General features: G+C 38.7%; 1 protein-coding gene across 5 annotated transcripts; it reads right to left on the reverse strand.

The window, feature by feature from the left end:
* Positions 1–4,436: 4,436 nt before the first annotated feature.
* Positions 4,437–19,895, reverse strand: LOC109042913 (cartilage matrix protein). Of its 5 annotated transcripts, none has more exons than XM_072297842.1 (6): positions 17,145–19,895; positions 15,784–15,907; positions 15,285–15,422; positions 11,129–13,626; positions 6,974–7,587; positions 4,437–5,701 (listed from the first exon to the last, which is right to left on the reverse strand). In XM_072297842.1, exons 5-6 carry the CDS (start codon positions 7,383–7,385, stop codon positions 5,121–5,123), a joined length of 993 nt encoding a protein of 330 aa, XP_072153943.1. In that variant the 5' UTR covers positions 7,386–7,587; positions 11,129–13,626; positions 15,285–15,422; positions 15,784–15,907; positions 17,145–19,895; the 3' UTR covers positions 4,437–5,120. The 5 variants fall into 5 exon arrangements, with proteins under 5 accessions (XP_072153943.1, XP_072153942.1, XP_072153944.1 ...); XM_072297841.1 differs by having other exon boundaries at positions 16,990–19,895; XM_072297843.1 differs by lacking the exon at positions 17,145–19,895 and adding an exon at positions 16,863–17,000.

A 19,895-nucleotide genomic window follows, 5' to 3' on the forward strand; every position in this document is an offset into this window, starting at 1 on the left:
TATCTACCCTGAAGCACTTAAAAGGGTTATTATAGATGGCTGGAGTGCGAAACCACGTATCTTCATTCGCGACGTTGCAGATTTCCTGTCATACTGAGTTTTCCTTTGGTAATCTAGCCAACATAACTTCTTGGAAACTTCCTTGATTCTGCCTCTCTCTTAGCAGAATTCTCCGTGTAAATTTCGAGCTTCATAGTTGAATTACTTTTCCTCGAAAAAACAAAATAGGAGCAGATATTTTGTAACATCGCAATGAAGGTAATTGATTTTGCACTTAAGTCGTCGATATAATGTTTGTCATTATGATTTGATCCATGTCTATCCATTAATCGGAAATCGGAAAATTGGTCTTTTAATTTCCCAGTGCACGTTTCCTACTTTCAATTTTGCTCCAAATGTTTTAAAAAATTAGTGGGACAACAAAACGGGTTTTTCATATTGAATAATCAATTGCAAACTTCGCACAGAATCTCATGATACTTTATCTCGTCAATAATTTTAATTCAAACACAGAAATAAAAAACAACATAGCTAAACTTTATAGTATACAAACAAATGACAACGTAATATGTCATTTTTCTAATTTTCTCAAGTTCTGTAATGGTTGTATGATGTCTTCCGGAAATAAATCGTCCAAATCTACTAAGAAAAAGTATGCTGCTAATGGATCACTGAGGCTATATTTATTTTTGCAAAACTCAACGTTGAAAATCTAGCTTTCACATGTTCATGCTTTTCTCTGAAACAAAGCAATAGATAAGTTATTGAAATTATTGGAGGAATGACGTTACATGATGATCTATTTAATGCAAGAACTAAAAAAGACTGCGTGACAAAGTATTTATTTTTTTAAAAAAAGAAAGAAAGTTGTACTTTTGACAATTGGCAGCTTGGTATTTCATTTTTTTTAATTAAAAAAATGAAATATGCTCATTAGTAGTGAAAAATCAGTGGACCGTGAACATTTTTTCTATATGATATATAACTTGGTTTATTTACTTCTCAAGTGAAAGTTAATGCTAAGTTCAGGCGACTTCTATCCTTAAAAATAATGACCGACAGCAAGGATGACTTTAAAGAGAACGAGTCATACCAGGCGAGACCCCCCCCCCCCCCTGACAACCCCCTTTGAGGCAGAGGCTACCAGCTGAGCCGCAGGATTACTAAACCTGTGACAGTTCAATCCTCCATACAGCCTAATATATGTATGGAGGAACAAATAAAGAGAGCACAGTCAGAATCGACTACAAAATTTGATATGACATCTTGATTATTTGATAAGGCCACGTGTGTAGTAAAATTCTGGCTTTTATTTAAGAAATGAGAGCATACATGTTCTCGAAATGTCTTGGAATTCATGCCTCGCACCATCGCGCCTTCAGTTTTGCAGATGCAACACGGACATCCATCGAGCACGAATAGTGGTATCTCTGCGCCGTCATCAATGCGCGTCTTTTCCCTCGCACTAATTCCATGTTGTGTTGGTTCCGTTTGTCTTGTTCGTAATGTTGCCTCAGTATAATTTATATTTCAAAAACAAAATTTGAATCATTAGCCGACTTTACAAATATATGCAATGATTGCGACTCAGGCCATGCTTTAATAAAAAATCAATGTGCAATCAGAGGATATTAATATATTTACAATTTGCAATGATTGCATATATATGTAAAGTCGGCAAATAGCTCAACTTTTGTTTTCGCATTAGCAGCCGGAAACCGAATATTTCAATACGTTTCATAATGTATTTTACAAATTAACAAACACTCAACGTCATTTCTTGAAAACTTCCCTAATTTTTCTCTCCTGTGTGAAAAATAATCCATTAGTTTTCAAACAAAGCGTTAGTTGAATCTCCTTTGATCAAACAAAATTGGATCGGCGATTTAAACACCGCTTTTGAACGTGTTTCGACTCACCATTGATATCTCAATTTATAAATTGTATCGCTTAATTGGACGTATTTCTGCCAAACGGAACTAAGCGCCAATTTAAGTTCCTTTTGAGGAATTTAGAATCCCGGATAGCGCGTTCTATCAAACGGAACTAAGCGCCATGGAAAAGCATTGCGAGTACAAGAACGAATGAGCCCGACGCCCGGTTCCGCCACCAATCCAAGCCCCCCTCTACCTTCCTCCCCCGATGGCGCTTTGTTCCATTGACAGAAATACGTCCAATTTATTGCCCTGATATCTTTAATTTTAATAGACCTATTCAGTTTTGGTCAATTGTCTAGTAACTTTACCTGCATCCAATCGATATCCATGCTCTTCTTGATCGGCTCGTGGATGCTCCTAAGCTTTGGACTGCTGCCTTGATAGGGGCCGTCAGTGTGGGTGTAATTGAACCGATTTGTCTGCCAAACGCCTCCGTGGTAGCCAGCGCGGTCGGTCCCCGAATTCTTGCCGAACATGCTCTGGGTAATAGGCCACAGGATGAATGAAGTCCCTCATCATCAAGGAACACACGACTTCGGCGGATCCTATGGAGCCAGTTCTCACCCGTAAGGACCCGGCTCCAATTGTTATAAATGGGCTTTTTACTTGGAATGAGAAAGCCTTTCTAGCATTGATTGTCGAATCCAGACTTCAAAAAACGTATACTAAAATTATTAAAATGTATAATACAGGAAATCATATTTGTTCTTTTCAAATTTAGATTCACGTGAAATTTGTGTTAGAAAAGATGTACGGAAAAAACGGATATTAAAATCTTTTTAAATTCTAAAAATTACACATATTGATGCTAAACACAAAGTAAATTGCAAAATATGCAGCATAAAAACTTCAATTTTCTGTACGAAAGATATTTTGAAAATTTATGTTACAATTTGCTAAAATGAAAATTTACATTTTTACGTAAAGAGCAACTGCGAGGGTTTCTAACCAGGATATTTGAACGGTTTCTTTAAAAAAATCCTCCGCTTTGAAATTTACAAGTTGTTTAGTTTTTTTTTTTTTTTTTTATAACAGCCAATGCTTTTTAGGGTAGTATAACTGAAAGAAAGAATAGTTCACACGATCAAGGGCCAAGATGAACGAATCCAAACAGGAGTGAAATACACGACTCCATGCGTGACTCGGAGAACTATACAAAGAGACAAACTTTCTGTTGGATCGATAAATATTCCAGTTAATAATCACCGGACAAGAATTCTCGTTGATTTATCGCAGGAAATCTTCGTGTTTCAAACGATAAGCATTTATTTTATTCCAAAGAGACGTCTCGTCAATTTTGAGAGATTTCTGGTTGAATCAACAAAAATACTCGTCAAGAATTGTTAGCTGGAAATTTTTCTAAATGTATCGAACGCTTAAAAAAAATGTGTCACAAGAGTGGAGAGGGGGGGGGGGGCAGTGGGGCTCTCCATCACGATGGATGAATTCACTAGAAGTTCAAGAACGATTTGAAGTACACGTTATCTTGACTCGCACGCATAATAGGAAATTTATGAAGTAGGAGTAGTAGTTAAGTAAAGTCCCAAATTTTTATTTAGGGGGGGGGGGGGTGCACTTCAAGGTCGGTAGACTGTTGTCTGATAATTTGGTGAGAATCGGATATTTATTTTAACGTGAATGAAGTGGCCCTCCTACCTGCTGGGTTACCTCTCACCGCGAACTATTCATATAGAACGGTCTAATGTACCTAAATGATAATCTTCAAGTGGTTCGGCGGTCACTTGAAATAATTAGGCACTTGAATGCTCGATATCTAAGATGTGACGCGACACGTATAAATTAAGGGTCCACGCCGCGGTCTAACCTTCATAGTGCGCTTATTCTTACTTCATATTTCAAAGTTTAAAGAAAGCTCAATTTTCTACTGGTTTAGCAGCTGTCAAAATCATGGAAATCAACGCAAAATATCTCCGGAACGGAAAATCACGAAAAACGAAAATATACATGGCATACTTGAAAAATGTACAATTTCATCACGTATTATTGGAAAATCCAGGTTATTTAAACACTTAGAAAACGAAATTGCAAGGAGATTATTTTCTGTAAATATCCGTAAAAATCACGAGATTTGACCTGATGGATAAATGAACCATAGGAAAAGAAAATAAAAAATTGGGGAATTGAAGAGTTCACATATACCTAATGTGATAGTGATTTTATCCTCATTAACCAGTCCTCCGAACAGGAGACATCACGTGCTCGTTTTTCCCGTCCAGAACACAACGAGCGTCGACGTAGGGGGCTGCGCCATGAAGTCGGAATTTTCGATTAATAATGGACCCTCCTGTCAAATTTCTCGACTTTACTGTACGTTCAACTTCTAATCCTCAAACACAATTTTCCGCTGGAAGGTAGGTGATGGCGCGAAATTTGATCATAGCTCAGGATCACGACTGAGTTGAAAGCAACAAAATCCTTAGCTTAGCTTTTTTTCGATGATATATATATATTAAAATAAAAAAAAAAAAAAAAAAAAAAAAAAAAAAAAAAACCCGACAAAAAAAGAGTAGGGAAAAGAATTCCGAGGGAGAAGCAATTATAGCAAAACCTACATGTGCAAATGCATTAGATAAATAATAACCTAATCACTTCTCTTAATATTTTCCGAGACAAGTAAGTATAGTGGGTTTGATGTAACGCAAAAAAATCAACAACCAGAGGATTTGTAAGTTCAGAAAATTGATTTAGAACCAACTCATCTCTGAAGCACATTGTGCACAATAATACTGATTCTCTGGGCTGTACGTGGTTTACTGTAATTTTTTAATTTCAAAATTTTCGAATTTTTGGGAGATAATTTATTCCAGCAAAAACGCGTTCGAATGTATTAATCAATTGTATAGTATATCCGCTCCACCCAATATTTTTAGATGAATCATTTTTTATCCCTCACTGGAAAAAACAAAAACACATTGGATCTAGAGTCCAGACTCTTAAAAACATAAACAAGAAAAAGTACTCTTGATTCAATCAGAATCTAGCTTAAATCAAGAATCAAGCCTCTTAATTTAAGCGGATTTCGTTTTGATTCAAGTAAAAATCCGATTGAATCAAGAGTATTTTTTCTTGTCAATGTTTTCAAGAGTCTGGACTCTAGATCCAATGTGTTTTTTTCCAGTGCTGGATATCATAACCGAGACGTCTCCTTGTTGCAAGGAGCACCTATTTCAAAAGAACAGCAGCGAAAATATAGACAACAACATGCCCAAAACACGCAAAGTCACGATTGACGGCCGTGGATCCGGTGGCGTCTCCTTCAAGGCTCCACATACTCAGGCAGCTATCCGGCTCAATGCTCTCTATTGCAATTTTCAAATCACTCATCGAGGAGCTGCTTATAGTGTCTTCTCGATCTCCGGGAACAGGTTGCGGCGGCGGAATGAACGTATCCCCTTCGTATATAACCCCATCATAGAGTGCGCTGGACGGTCGCTCGTCGGCGTAAGTCCAATAGCCACTCGATTCACCTCTTACGTCGAGCAATCTGATCGTTGTACCCCTTTTTGATACCTTCAATCTATAGAACCTCTTCTCATCAGCCTCCTTGAGCGTGTCGCTCGTTTCAAATCCCATCTTGAGCATCTGCGGAATGGTCTTGACCCGCCGAGCGATGAGAACTATCTGCTGTTGCAGCGAGTAATACGAGTCTGTCCAGAACTTGTAATCGGATTTATTATTCGCAATTCTGAGGAGCTCCGCGTCGTCAATATCATCGCCGATTCCGAAAGCACATGTTGTGATACCTGAGGACAAACAAATAAAGAATTCTTCAAATAAATTGAATATAATAATGGAGATGTTGCATGTGTGAGGGATTTGCGATTTGACCGTTGATTCTTATGAAAAAGTTCGCGAGAAACACGATGGTGCCACTGGTTTTCTCTGAAATCAACTCCCAAGCTCAAAAAAAGCTCTCAAAGTGAGGCCAAAATGGAGAGGATATCCCACCCTACCCTGAGAGTCCACCTCTACATCGAGACAAACTCTCCATGCAAAGATAGGGAGCAAATACATCGACAGGGTTGCCGTAATTTCAGTTTTGAAGTCCCTAAATAAGGTGGCAGCCCTGTCAATGTATTTGTACCCTGTCTTTGCATGGAGAGTTTGTCTTGGTGTAGAGGTGGACTCTCAGGGTGGGGTGGGATATCCCTTCCATTTTGACCTCACTTTGAGAGCTTTTTTTGAGCTTGAAAGTTGATTTCAGAGAAAACCAGTGGCACCATCGTGTTTCTCGCAAATTTTTACTTAAGAATCAACAGTCAAATCGCAAATCCCTCACACATGCAACATCTCCATTGAGGGCCGCCGTTCAAAAAATACGTAGCGCTATGGGGGACGAGAGAACTGAGTCTGCATCACTAGTGCGTTACAGTGGAAAGGAAATGGGTTAAATGTTAATTAGATCGCAGGGTTCTTATTGCGTAGTGAAACTAATTTTGGGCCGGTTTGAGCTATTTGTAACTGGCCACCATCTGAAACGGTTTCTGATGATGACTTCGGGGTTCCACGAAAAGAATTCTTTTTCGCGCTCTCGGACGAGGCATCACAAAGGAGGTATTTCTAATTGGAAAAAACAGTTGGGTTTCACTGCCCCTCCCCTTTTAAGGGGACGCGACCTGACAATTTTAAGGGAGCCAAAACGCAGCTTCTCTTGATCTTGGAACATTCTCATAGTTACAATTCTTTGTGACATTGGCGGATCCAGCAATTTGGCAACATTGTCTTTCTCCGTTTAAACCTATGAAAATGTATCGATTTTTAAAGGGACCAGGTGCTCGTATAAGAATCGACTATTTAACATAGGTTTGAATGAAGGAAATCCACTGTTGCCAAATTGCTGGATCCGCTTCTGTAATTGCATGTGAGTGGAAATTGAAATCCTGATATCGTTAGGAGACAAAGCTCGGTACCAAATAGTAAATTTTGGTTCATTAACGCACTCCCTATAACTCCCTCAACTACGATTACTACACTGAGAATAATGAAAATGAAACTGTTCTCTTTCGTTATGGTACCTTCTTTGGCAGCTTCCAGCGCTGCGATGCCTGGATCGGGTCCTTGAATGTGACATCCGTCGGTCAAGACGACCAACAGTCTTGGGACACCTCTCTCTGCCCGAGTTTCTGATAAATTTCTAAATTCCTCGATAGCTCCCATCATACCGATGTAAGTATTCGTGCTTTGATTCGGATAAGGTGTCTTTTGAATAGCCTCCTGGAGTCTGGCCGTGGTGAAATTGTTCACCAGCGGAATCAGACCGGTCACCGTGGTCGAGTAGGTGACCATGCCGACGTTGGCTTCCTGAAGGTCGAAGATGCCCACCAAGCGTGCCAAGGAATCGAGGGCTGTCTGAAAAGCGGGCTGGCCTATACTCGCGCTTCCGTCGACGACCAGCATGACGTCTATCTTCCCGCCGGCTGCACACATGTCTTTTTCGAGGAGCTCGTGGTGCCCGCTTCTCGAAATCGCCGTGCTTGCCTCCGTTCGTGTTGTAATGGTCTTTCCAGAATATATCTTGACCTTGGATGACTTCAGGGATTGCGCGACCTCCGGATAGCCTTATTAACTCGATGTAAATGCTCGCGGCGAGTCCAGAGTAGAGTGGTTTCAGCATGTCTTCCTCATTTACCTGTGACGATATATAATTAATTAGACCATTTCGACTACACTTTAAAAAAAAACTCTGGCTCCGGGAGCCGTAAATACGGGCTATACAGCACTACCGTGCGATGCGGGTGGGGAGACCGTAAGTCCCCATGCAGGAGCCAGAGCAACGGCCTCCAAACCCGTAGCAAGAAGTGCTCCCGGCTCAGAGTCCGATGCTCTGGCTCCTGAATGCGAAACTTACGGTCTCCTGACCCTCAACACACGGTAGTGCTACAAGCCCATACTGGAAATGTTGCATGTGTGAGGAATTTTCGATTTGACCATTGATTCATATGTAAAAGTTCGTGAGAAACACGATGGTGCCACAGGTTTTCTCTGAAATCAACTCCCAAGCTCAAGAAAAGATCTCAAGTTGAGGCCAAAATGGAGGGGATATCCCACCCTACCCTGAAAGTCCACTTCTACACCAAGACAAACTCTCCATGCAAAGATAGGTAGCAAATACATTAGCAGGGTTGCCGTGTTTTCAGCTTTGGAATCCCTAAATAAAGTGGCAGCCCTGTGAATGTATTTGCTCCCTATCTTTGCATGGAGAGTTTGTCTTGGTGTAGAGGTGGACTCTCAGGGTAGGGTGGGATATCCCCTCCATCTTGGCTTCACCTTGAGAGCTTTTTTTGAGCTTGGGAGTTGATTTCAGAGAAAACCAGTGGCACCATCGTGTTTCTCGCGAACTTTTACATAATATCAACAGTCAAATCGCAAATTCCTCACACATGCAACATCTTCATTACGGCTCCTGGAGCCGGATACATTTTGCGATTGGAAAACTACTATTTTTAACAAATTTTAGATACAACAGTGTGCCATTGGTTTCCTATGCAAATTGGTGTTTTTATGGATGAGGTATAGAACTATTAGTTCCTTACTGCATAGGTGCGTCCCCTTTATTTAAACAAACATTAAATAAGGAAATTAAGAAAATCTGACATCAATTTTTTTTGTTAAGATGGTCAATGGTCAACTACCAAATTGTTCGTAATATATGGATTGTTATGTGACGTGCATACGTGCTGCCCTTGCCAGCACTACGTTTTAGCCCCCTTTCCCATTTTGCGACAAACATTTGGACTATTTCTTCCTGGAAATGCGTAACATAACGACAAGTCAGTTGCGTTGATTAAGGAATCGTGTTTTGATTAGATTACCCATAGGGAGAGTACGCACTGCCAAAATATGGAGCTTTTTGGGGTCCGAAATAACACCCAACCTTTGAAAACGGAAACTGTCATTGCCAATCTTCAGATTCCAATATCAAACCAATATGGTCAGAATGTCCATATATATGAGCATTCTTCCGAAAAAATGAGTAAATTTATACAAAAGCTAATTCAAATACGTGCTTTACCAACGACGGATCGTAACAATTGTAATAATAAATCATTCTAGATAATTTGAATTCAATGATTGGCTGCTCTTTTGGGCCCTGAGAGCCCCATCACCTAACCTCAAAATTTTTTTTTTTTTTTTTTTTGCTGGTTTGGTGGCTTATATTCCGTTGGAACCTACAGCCATCGATAGACAGTATTTATTGTCCTTAGACATCATGGGATTTAAGCACATCCATGCTCCAGGCTTCCAAATTTTCAGGGATTAAGGCCGAGTGGAATCTGTTTCTGCAGATCCACTCGTCAGTTCCATGAAAATTTGTCGCCACCACCGGGATTCGAACCCGGGACCTATTGGCTTAGAGTCAGACGCGCTGACCACTAGGCCAACCTGGCCGGCAACCTCAAAATTCTTCTTCTTCTTCTGATGGTTTATTGGCTTATATAAACCTCAAAATTATTGAAATGTCCGTATTCGGTCAATGACGTCAACCACCACAATAGTGACACCCTTGATTTCTTCTACCTTGCCTCAATCAATCAGTAAAACACACGTTTGTATACTGGTTACTAAATTTAAAATATGCATTAAAGGAAGGTGAAAGAAACCAAAAGGTGTCACTATAGCGGTGGATGACGTCATACACCGAACTTTTCAAAGCACAATATCTCGATTAATATTGAACGCAGAAAAGTGTCTTTTAGACAGGTATTATTATTTCTAGCTGATCTACAAGAGGCAAGCATCAAAACACGATTCTGTGACCAGCGCATAACTAAACCCTTTGAACGTCCTCTCTCCTCTATAGTACTGCCACGCTGCACTGAAAAAAAAGTTGCTTGGATCAAGCATGATGATTCTTGAATTTGCCGCCAAGAATTTTTTTTTTCTTGCTTTAAGCTGACTGTAACTTGATACAAGAAAAATAATGCTTGGGTTAAGCAAGAAAGTAGCTATTATTAACCAGAAAAATTCTTGACTTAAGAAGAAATACTTTTTGGCGGCAAATGTAAGATTCTTTTTTTTCCAGTGCGAGGAAAAAACCCCGTAAGAGCCCTCAGGCGGTGCCAAATTTTCTATGCCAAAACACAAATTTCTTGGTAAGTTCATAAATACCTGATTGCCTTCCAATTTGATAGTAGATTTTATTCGCATTCAGCTTGAGTTCCAAGGAAAAACATGGGAAACTTTCCTCAATTATGAAATTTTATCGAAGGAAATTTGGCAACACCCGAATGCTCATACGGCGTTTTTCCTCAGCACGACACAGTAGGCATTCTGCACATACTACGTCAATTACCAGTTGCAATATTCTGCCGTGCTAAGGAAAAAACGCCGTATGAACCTTCAGGCGTTGCCAAATTTCCTTTGGTAAATCACGAATTTTTGGGAACCTTTATAAATATTTTTCTTCCAATTTTTCAGATGATTTTGCTCGCAATTTTACCTAAATTTTCTGAAAATTTCAAGGCAAAATATTCATAAATTTGTTCAAAAATAAACTTTTTATCGGAGGAAATTTGGCAACTCCCGAATGTTCATACGGCGTTTTTCCTCAGCACGACATAGTAGGCATTTTGCACATACAACGTCAATTACCAGTTGCAATATTCTGCCGTGCTAAGGAAAAAACGCCGTATGAACCTTCAGGCGTTGCCAAATTTCCTTTGGTAAATCACGAATTTTTGGGAACCTTTATAAATATTTTTCTTCCAATTTTTCAGATGATTTTGCTCGCAATTTTACCTAAATTTTCTGAAAATTTCAAGGCAAAATATTCATAAATTTGTTCAAAAATAAACTTTTTATCGGAGGAAATTTGGCAACTCTCGAATGTTCATACGGCGTTTTTCCTCAGCACGACACAGTAGGCATTTTGCACATACAACGTCAATTACCAGTTGCAATATTCTGCCGTGCTAAGGAAAAACGCCGTATGAACCTTCAGGCGTTGCCAACTTTCCTTTGGTAAATCACGAATTTTTGGGAACCTTTATAAATATTTTTCTTCCAATTTTTCAGATAATTTTGCTCGCAATTTTACCTAAATTTCCTGAAAATTTCAAGGCAAAATATTCATAAATTTGCTCAAAAATAAACTTTTTATCCGAGGAATTTGGCAACTCTCGAATGTTTCTACGGCGTTTTTCCTTCGCACGGTAGTACTGTCCACCAACCTGCATCCAGTTGATGCCGAACGTATCATCGATGGCCATATGAATGCGTCTAAGCTGCGGGCTGGTGGCGTTATTGTGAGCGTCGAGTTGGGTCGTCTTGAACCGGTCGAACTGCCAGATGCCCCCATTGTAGCCCTCACGATAGGTCGCGGGTTCCTCGCCGAACTTGCTCTCGGTGTAGGCCACGCGGCGGAGGAAGTCCCTGTCGTCGGGAAACACACGACTTCGCTGGATCCGATAAATCACCGTTTCCACGACATCGCGACCGGAGGCCATCGGTTCAAGAGTCCGATCGACTACAAAACCGGTGGCCGTTGTACACATGACAAAAAACCGTACTACTTCAAACATGTTGCAAAGAGACGCGAGAAAACCCGGCTGGTTGACGATAACTAGGAAGGCAGGGGACTGGATCGGGGAGAGAACCGTGTTTCTCAAACCGGGTTGACTGTTGCCAAATAAGTTTCAGAATTTCGAGTACCTATGCCTACGGATTTGAAGAGGCCGTTGGCTTAGGCCGCCGTGAGCCATCTATTTAGTCGTTACTTTAAGGTAAATAATAATCTGTGAGTTGTTGAGTGGTCTGTAGTAATACTTGAGTGTTCGAATACTTCATTCTTGAGATGGTATCGGCAATGGCGGAAAATTACTTTGTTTATTTAAAATTAAAACTAGTTTGACTCTTGAGTGGATCGAGCGATTTTTGGTGGTTGAAGGCAGAGAAACACTTCATTCAGAAGGTGGAAAGACTCTCCGTTACCATTTCTGGGGGGATGGGCGGGGGGAGGTCATTCCTATAGCTCCGAAGAGGCGTTAAGGGGCCTCGGAAGAAAATTGGAAAATGAGACGCCTCGGAAGCAATTTTGAGCACTATGTATGTAAAATGTGTTATATAGCAATACAATTTCGAGGATGACAGAAATGCCACTCAATTATTTCGCAAAATGTCTGAAAAGTTCTGAGGAGGGCTGATGTAGAATGCGAAATAATGTTTTCCTCATTTCGCCCATATATCGAACGCACCAAGTCTAGCAGGGAGAACCCAATGACATTCAATTTAAGTTTTGCAACTTTCAAAGTTGTTTCATTGACTTTGTTTTATTTCTTGTTACTTATTTCATAAATCTTTTTCCTAGAAAGTATTTCACCCTTACTATGCGTATTTCAAAGAATTTCTTCACTGCTTCGCATAAGTATTTTTTTGCACTATTAATTAACGCGTATTATGTTTGATTGTAAAATAAGCGAATCATTTCATTTGTGATTGTTGGATATCTAAATGGTCTCAAACACTCTTGCTTCAATCTCCTACCGATGGTCTGATTTAATTCTCACCAGTTGCACAAAAAAAGCACAAAGTAGCTCAGACATACTTTTCGTTGATGAGAAAAACTGCCTCGAATATTCTACAAATGTTGAAATATAAATGCATTCAAAGTAATTTAACAAAACTTACAACCTCTAAGTAGCAAAACAAGATTTTTTCGATCAAAAGAGGCATTTTATATAAGAAAGAAAAAAAAAAAAAAAAAAAAAAAAAAAAAAAACAGAAAAGAACAGAAAAGAACCAACAAATTATTCTTTGAAAATTACGCAAGATTCTTGTTCCCGAGTAAAATATTAATTATCATCAGAGTGTATTTCTTGATGTTGAACCTGTTACTGTAGAGAAAGAGAATGTACAAGGGCGAAGTGAAGATGCTATCGAGATTTGCTAGTTTTTCATCCTTAAACAATGTGATAAGCAATAACAGTAATTTGCTTTTTCAGTATATTTGGGGCAACACGCAACAGTGACAAGCTATCAGCACAACTTTTTTTTTTGTGGCCATATAGCTAGTGGTATTACTTTCGATCGTCTTTATCATAACCGTAAAATCCTCAAAAATTGCGATCGCTCTTCGGGCGCAAGTCTCCTCGATGTCCAACAGCCGTCCCGTCTCTTTTGGACATGAAATCCAAACTCCGTCTTTTTGGACTCATTATCGGTGTGCGAAGAAGTACTGATGTGGTCGTTTGTCAACAATATCTGTACAGTAACTTTAAGGGACGAACCGCGTGCCCGCGCTGCTCTGAGCACAAGGAAAACGCCTTCATGTTTTTACATATGCAATATGGACACCCAGAGATCAGTAATAGTTGCATCGAAGCACCTGGTTCGTGTCGCACGGTTGTGACGGCTGAAGTAATCACAAATGAGTGGATCGATCATCGTGCGTTATGCATATTGCCTTCTCCCCTAATAAGGTAGTATTAATAAAAAAATAATTGTCTAAACAACATGGAACAGCTGAAATTTGGTACATTTATTATTTTTTTTTCTTCCATGTTCCTCAAAAAGGGTTGACATTTCTAACGGCTTGTTACGCTGAGAATTCCTCGGCATACTTCATTCGATGTAGCACTCTGCGATGAGAAAATTTGCAGCCCAAAGAGTCATATTATATTTTTTGGCAAATTTTCGGGTGTTGAAACATGCACGCCGTAAATAGTGAGTCCTGGAAGTAAAAATAAAGTGAGTCACAATTCTGTATAGGAGAATTTCCATAAGATTATCTCATAAAAATTAAGGTTGTTTACAATAACGCTTTAAAAAAAAAACGTTTTTGACTAAACTTTAATGCGTGGTGCAGCATACAAATTATTAATATTAATAATTTTGAGAGAACATTTTAATTTTCGTTCTCATATATGTACAGAAGGTAACTTAAATTTGCTTATTTCGAGTTTTTCGCTGCGTACTTCTCAATTTAAAAATTATCGAATCTCTCTGATGCTCCATAGAAGTATAGCCAACTAATCTTTTTTATCCGATTTAAAATGGCATTTAAAATTTAAAGTAAGCAGGTTTTCGATTGGGTTCCTCCCGGGAGGCGACGGCGTGGACCTCCTTTGAAAGGTTGGCGACAAGGGGTGTAGGAGGAGATCAGAAGGTGCCAATTGCCTGTTGCTCTCTGGGAGGATGGGGGACAATGGCGATTAGGCGTCGCAGAGCGCGAGGCCACGCTGTGAAAGCGCCTGAATGTAGGTATGTAAAATTGCACCATTTTTGCAAAAAAAAAATAGGGAAACTTTTTACCGCTCTTCCTGAAGGTATTAAACGAGAGGAATAGAACTTGCCTTTCGTCAATATGACGTTCTTCTGAAAAATTCATTGGTTTACTTTGTGGTTGCTTCCAGACCGTGTAAACCATTCTATGAGTCCCTAAAATACGCCAATCCAGAAAATTAGAAAATATCTTCAATAACTATGTGGCAGGCATTTCAATGTATGGCACATACTTTCATAACAATATTGTTTACTCAATGATTAAACATTGATAATATCATTATAAAAACCATCTAATGGAACCTTTCAAGTGGTCCAAAGAATATAAAATTTTTCGTTTTTCAAACAACCTTTACCAATCGCACTGAATTGAATCAGTCGGATGAAAGTGCTCTTATTTTTCATATATGATAGATATGAGACAAAAATGGAGGGACTTGAAACCTTTGAATTTTAGCACAACTTGCATTATTTACAGTCTCAAATTCTTAACGACCAAAATTACTTAGCTGCACATTCAAGATAATTGAAGAGAACAAATCCACAAGGCTAGAATAGTTGGAAAAAGTATGCATGATTTGTACCTAACCTATAACGGCGATTACTCGCATTACATATCTCACACATACCCGAAACTCGATTGAGACTTTTGAGCATGTGACGTGCTACTACCTTTTCTACGGAAGAAGTGATTTTTTCCTTATGTAAATGAGAAGCAATTTCGAAATAAAAACTTTTCGAACAAAACATATCAATCGAAGACGCACCCTCACAGCTAGGGAACATGCTGAAAAGTTGACATGGGCATACATGACCATAATTAAAGCTATTTTAATTTTCGGCAAAAGTTGGGACAAGAAAATAAGGCCCCCAATGGGACACATTCTTTTGGCATGCAGTGGATGACGTCATGTAACGCGTTATACCTAAATAAAAGATCTATTTGGGACGTGACGTCATGTGGGATTTCGGCTAATTTATAAGTTTTTACCGTACAAGCATAAATACATTACATACATTCAGTAGCATGCCCAATTTCCATATTCCTGCATCCCAAATTCCAGAATTGCGGATCCAATTCTTATTTAGTTAAACAGGATAACGTACCTGGATTGCAACAAAACTGCGACCCTACGTATGTGACGAGTGTTTCACCTTGGGTATAATTTTTTCCAGGGATATTTACGATCTGCCAATGCATGTATTCACGTTCAAATGGTTCGTCCCATGAGGGTACATCTGGTCCTGAAAAATAAGCCACAGTTACGACTTGTCTAACGTAGGCACTTATTCTTCATCCTACTCAATTTCCTCGTTTTCCTCTCTTTCTAAATGCCTTGATGCTAAAGCACCGCTTTAAAATAAAATTATTTTACTACTACTACATTTTTGTATTGTTTTATACTTCATTACCTCAGCAGCATTTTATGCAGAAGCACATGCAATAATGGAAATCAGCATCAAATACTGATCAGAACTTCGAGAGAGAAGGTTCCTCTTCATATTTCAATCGGTTGCTGATTTCTTTACCAACAACTCAAAAGAATTCTAGAGGGAAATCATTTAATTTCGTCACAATTGTTCTAACGTTGCACTGTAAAGTTACCTGTGACTATGAGTGTGTACATTCCATGTCTCTGAACTTCCCATTCTAAGACTTCTGGAGGCTTTATGAGAGAGTTTAAATCGAGTCTAGTACCAAGATCAATTGACGTTCCATTGATGCGTATCTGAAAAAATCAGAACGTAAAATCGTCGGGGGAAACGGACAGCATTAATTTTACTCCAATTTTGCGATATAATTAATCACCATTAAAATAAATAGAAGTCATGCGGAAGGAAATCAGTGAATATCTCAAAAATGATGGCCAATTTATGAAGCTTTACAAACCCTCGTTAATTTTGTTCTTTATTTATACACATACGGTCGTAAGATTTTTATCATTGATTATACTTATCAATAAAGTGCCTATGTAATAACTGACCAAAAGAGAATATTTTCTAAAATTAAAACGATATTATTTTTGATTTTAAGAACATTTTTTTTCCTTTGAATAACTGGGGTTTTTAAGTTAGTATTTTTTTGAATTCAAAAATACTTGGATTTTTTAATTATATGATAAGGTTACATTATTCCTCTACTAAAAAAAATGCCACCACCAATTGACAAATTATTTACACCTCAAAAAATGTCAAAAATATTAATTTTTAACATTTTTTTCAGTGCAACTAGTTTGACGCATTATAGTATCATCTCGTTATAATACGAATTTACAGCTTTCTGAGGAATAATTGGATCGCACATGGCAAAAGGGATGCGACACGATTTCAATTATTTACAAACTGTGCAACGCTTTTTTGTGCTTTTAAAAAAATTTAATGCATCTTCATTGGTAAGATTTTCCTTTAAAACTGACAACCCTTGGTCGAAAAATCCGAAAGAATTTGAGCTTGTGGGTATTTTTGAGATAAAGATTAAGTCGCAAGATTTTTACTAGTATGTACTTGTGTTAGTTCCCCTCCGATTAATTCGATCTAAATTAGAATCTGCAAATGTGCGGGAAAAATGATTGCCTCCTGAACAAAGACCATGCAACTCCAAGACTAACTGGAGCCACCAAATCGAAAAGAATTGTAACAACGTATTTGTGAGAAATCCTGGGGCAAAGCACCTCAATACTTAACATAATCACTCTCGAAAAAACTCACAAAATACGATATGTATTCGTCTTGATAAATAAAGATTTAAAGTTGGTTTATTGTGGCACAAGTAACAAGCCTTAGTCTATGAATATCAACAATGTTCGATTACCTCGATGTCGTTTTTTGGCGCTTTGTCAATTACGTCAGGAACCACATTCGCTCTTCCTAGTTCAGCTTTGATGTCTTTGTAGGTTATAGCAAATGAGCTCAATGAGTGATACAGGAAACACTGTAGGAAAATGATTATTTGTGCTGCAAACTTACCAGAGCACGTAAGGAACATCTGTCTGTACATTCAATTTCGAGAGCCCTTAAAATGAAGTCGAGATTTATAAAAAAATTTTCCCGTTCTGGCATATTGCAATGCATAAACTGGGCAACATGTCGGTGGAAGGGGAATGATGATGGGGAGTTACCAGATTTTATGTGACTGAATGACTAAACATCAGATTTACAATCATCATTTGATTGCTTATGATTAGATACACATCAATTAGAGCAAGTGTACGTGCAAGTCAAAAACATCCACCTGTATACTCTGCTGTTAACAATTTTTAGCGTAATGTCATTCGGTAGTTTTACTACTTTAGTACGCGCCGTTTATATCCTCAACACGCTTTTGTAATAAGTTTTCAAACGCGTTTACTTTTTTTTCAACGTTTTTTTGTCCAACGTCAATTTTACAGGAAAAATAGGGAAACCTAATCCTGCTCTTCTTGAAGGTATTAAACTAGAGGAATAGAACTTGCCTGTTAATAATCAGGACCGGATTTAGGGGGTGGCCACATGGGTCGCGGCCCATGGCGGCAAAAGGGGGCGGCAAATTTTGAAATTTTTTCAGATGTAGGTATCAAAAAAAATCTGATTCAGAAAAAAAATTACGAACTAGAACAGGCAATAAAGTATCTCATTTCCTGAGAGTAAAGGTATGGTAATTTCTAATTTTGTCGTCCTTCGGTGATACAAGAAACAGCACCTTTAATTAGTCGAGTTAAGAGAGAAACCAACCACGCAATTAGGCCTGGAACGGCGCGCCGCAGAGAGCAATGATAACGAAGACTTATTCACATGAAAAGGAGAAGCCTTCGACGCGGCGGTCGTCACGTAACACATATTAGCGCCTACAAAACTGCATGAATACTTCACGCATTGCGTCAATTACCGTGCGGTCCGCAGCGGTCGGCATGAGACGCATAGCGCCTACAAGACTGTAGGAATACTTCACGCATTGCGCAAAACATAGTGAGGTCAGCGCGGCGCAGCGGCGGAGGTTAAGATTATTAAACCACATTTATGTTTGTTCTTTCATAATTTTTTCGTTCATTTCTTATAAATGGAAGGCGTTGTCCATACAGCGATAGGTTTACGAGACTTAACTTTCGCGCAAAGTTCCGTGAACTTTTGCTAGTAGTGTTGACATGGCTTTCACAAAAAATGTGCCCATCACGATTTAACGCGTCTTATGCACCCCTCTCCTCCTCCGCCGATATGTTCACTTGGTGGTTTTCATTAATGTTTTAAAACGAATGAGAAGGGGGTGGCAAAATACAGACGGCTCATGGGCGGCAAGCAGGTAAATCCGGCTCTGTTATTAATACGACGTTCTTCGTGAGAATTCATCGATTTACTTTTCGGTTATTTCCAGACTGTGTAAACCATGTTATAAATCCCTACAATCCATGAATCCAGAGAATAAGAAAGATTTTTAGTAACTATGGGGCATTAAACGTATTCCACATACTTTCAAAACAATATTACTTACTTAATGAACAAACACGGATGAAATAATAATGAAAATTAGTGAGCGTCCAAGTGCTCCAAAGTCCTAAACATTTTCCGCTTCAAAAGCAACCCTTACCTATCACTGCATTTAATCAGTCGGATAAACATACTCTCACTTTTCAGAGACAATAAAATTACAAAAAACTGTTTGATACAAATTGATTGAAATGTTAACGGTAACTTCATCCCTAGTGTAGGGCTCAACCTGTTATGAGAGAGAATATTTTCTAGGGACGCATATTAGGACAGGAACCGTTCATAAACTCTGTCATTTTCTAGGAAGAGAAAAAAAAGGAGTATATGATATTGCTGAACGTGATAAGTGCAAAATAAAAGGAAAAAATGAATATAAAAATTTACAATAAATACTCTCATAAAAAAATAAACTCCCAAAAATAGATGACAAGGAAAAGAGGGTCCGAAACTTCTCAATTTTAAAATAACGCGTGACATTCATTATGTCTGAGAAATTCAAAAATTATTTTCCAAAATTTTGATGACCAAACTGAACTTTTAAGATTGAAGAGAACAAATCTACAGGACTAGAATAGTCGAAAAAAATATGCATGATTTATCACCTAGTCTAACGGCGATCACTCGTATTACATATCTCACACATAACCATCTCAGACTTTTCAGCACCTGGCGTACTATGTACTATCTTTTCTACGGAAGATGTGATTTTTCTCCTAATGTAAATGAAAAGCATGCTCAAAATAAAAACTTCGCGAACAAATGCCAAGCTGTACTTTTTGTCCCCGCTCTCGTTTTCAGTGGCATCTGCCGCAATTGGTAGTATTTCTACCAAACGGAACTATGTCCATTATGACGTGAGTCCTGTCATGCATGTATTCTTATGGGTCTTAGGGCTCATGTCTTAATGCACATAGTTCCGTTTGATAGAAATACGTCCAATTGAATATTTCCTCTCATAAATGTGTGCGAATTGTGATCATCCTAACTTTTTTGAGACGAAAATTTATCACCGCAAATTATACACAAAAATCGATGCTTGCGCACACTATGACAGCATGATGTCTTTGATGCCCTTTAACTTAGTATTTCCTCTGACTGGTGTTGCAACAATCCAACAGAACTGCTCAACGAGCAAGAGGGCTGGTCTTGGTGTGCAGATTCAAAGTATTTTTTTAAGGTGGCCTGAGGGCAGATGTCATGACAAAATCGGCACCAAAGCCACCGGGCCCACTCTTTTGGAAAAATTCCATGTGATTC

Source organism: Bemisia tabaci, chromosome 3 (assembly GCF_918797505.1).
Source record: "Bemisia tabaci chromosome 3, PGI_BMITA_v3".
Taxonomy (NCBI): Eukaryota; Metazoa; Arthropoda; class Insecta; order Hemiptera; family Aleyrodidae; genus Bemisia; species Bemisia tabaci.

What these genes read in the sequence shown, in the direction of transcription:
- LOC109042913 (XM_072297842.1), bottom strand. Translation starts at nt 7,385, where the DNA reads ATGTGTGCAGCCGGCGGGAAGATAGACGTCATGCTGGTCGTCGACGGA. An exon ending in GCTGGAAGCTGCCAAAGAAG is followed by an intron (nt 5,702 to 6,973) that starts GTACCATAACGA and finishes GTTTGTCCTCAG; the next exon opens with GTATCACAACATGTGCTTTC.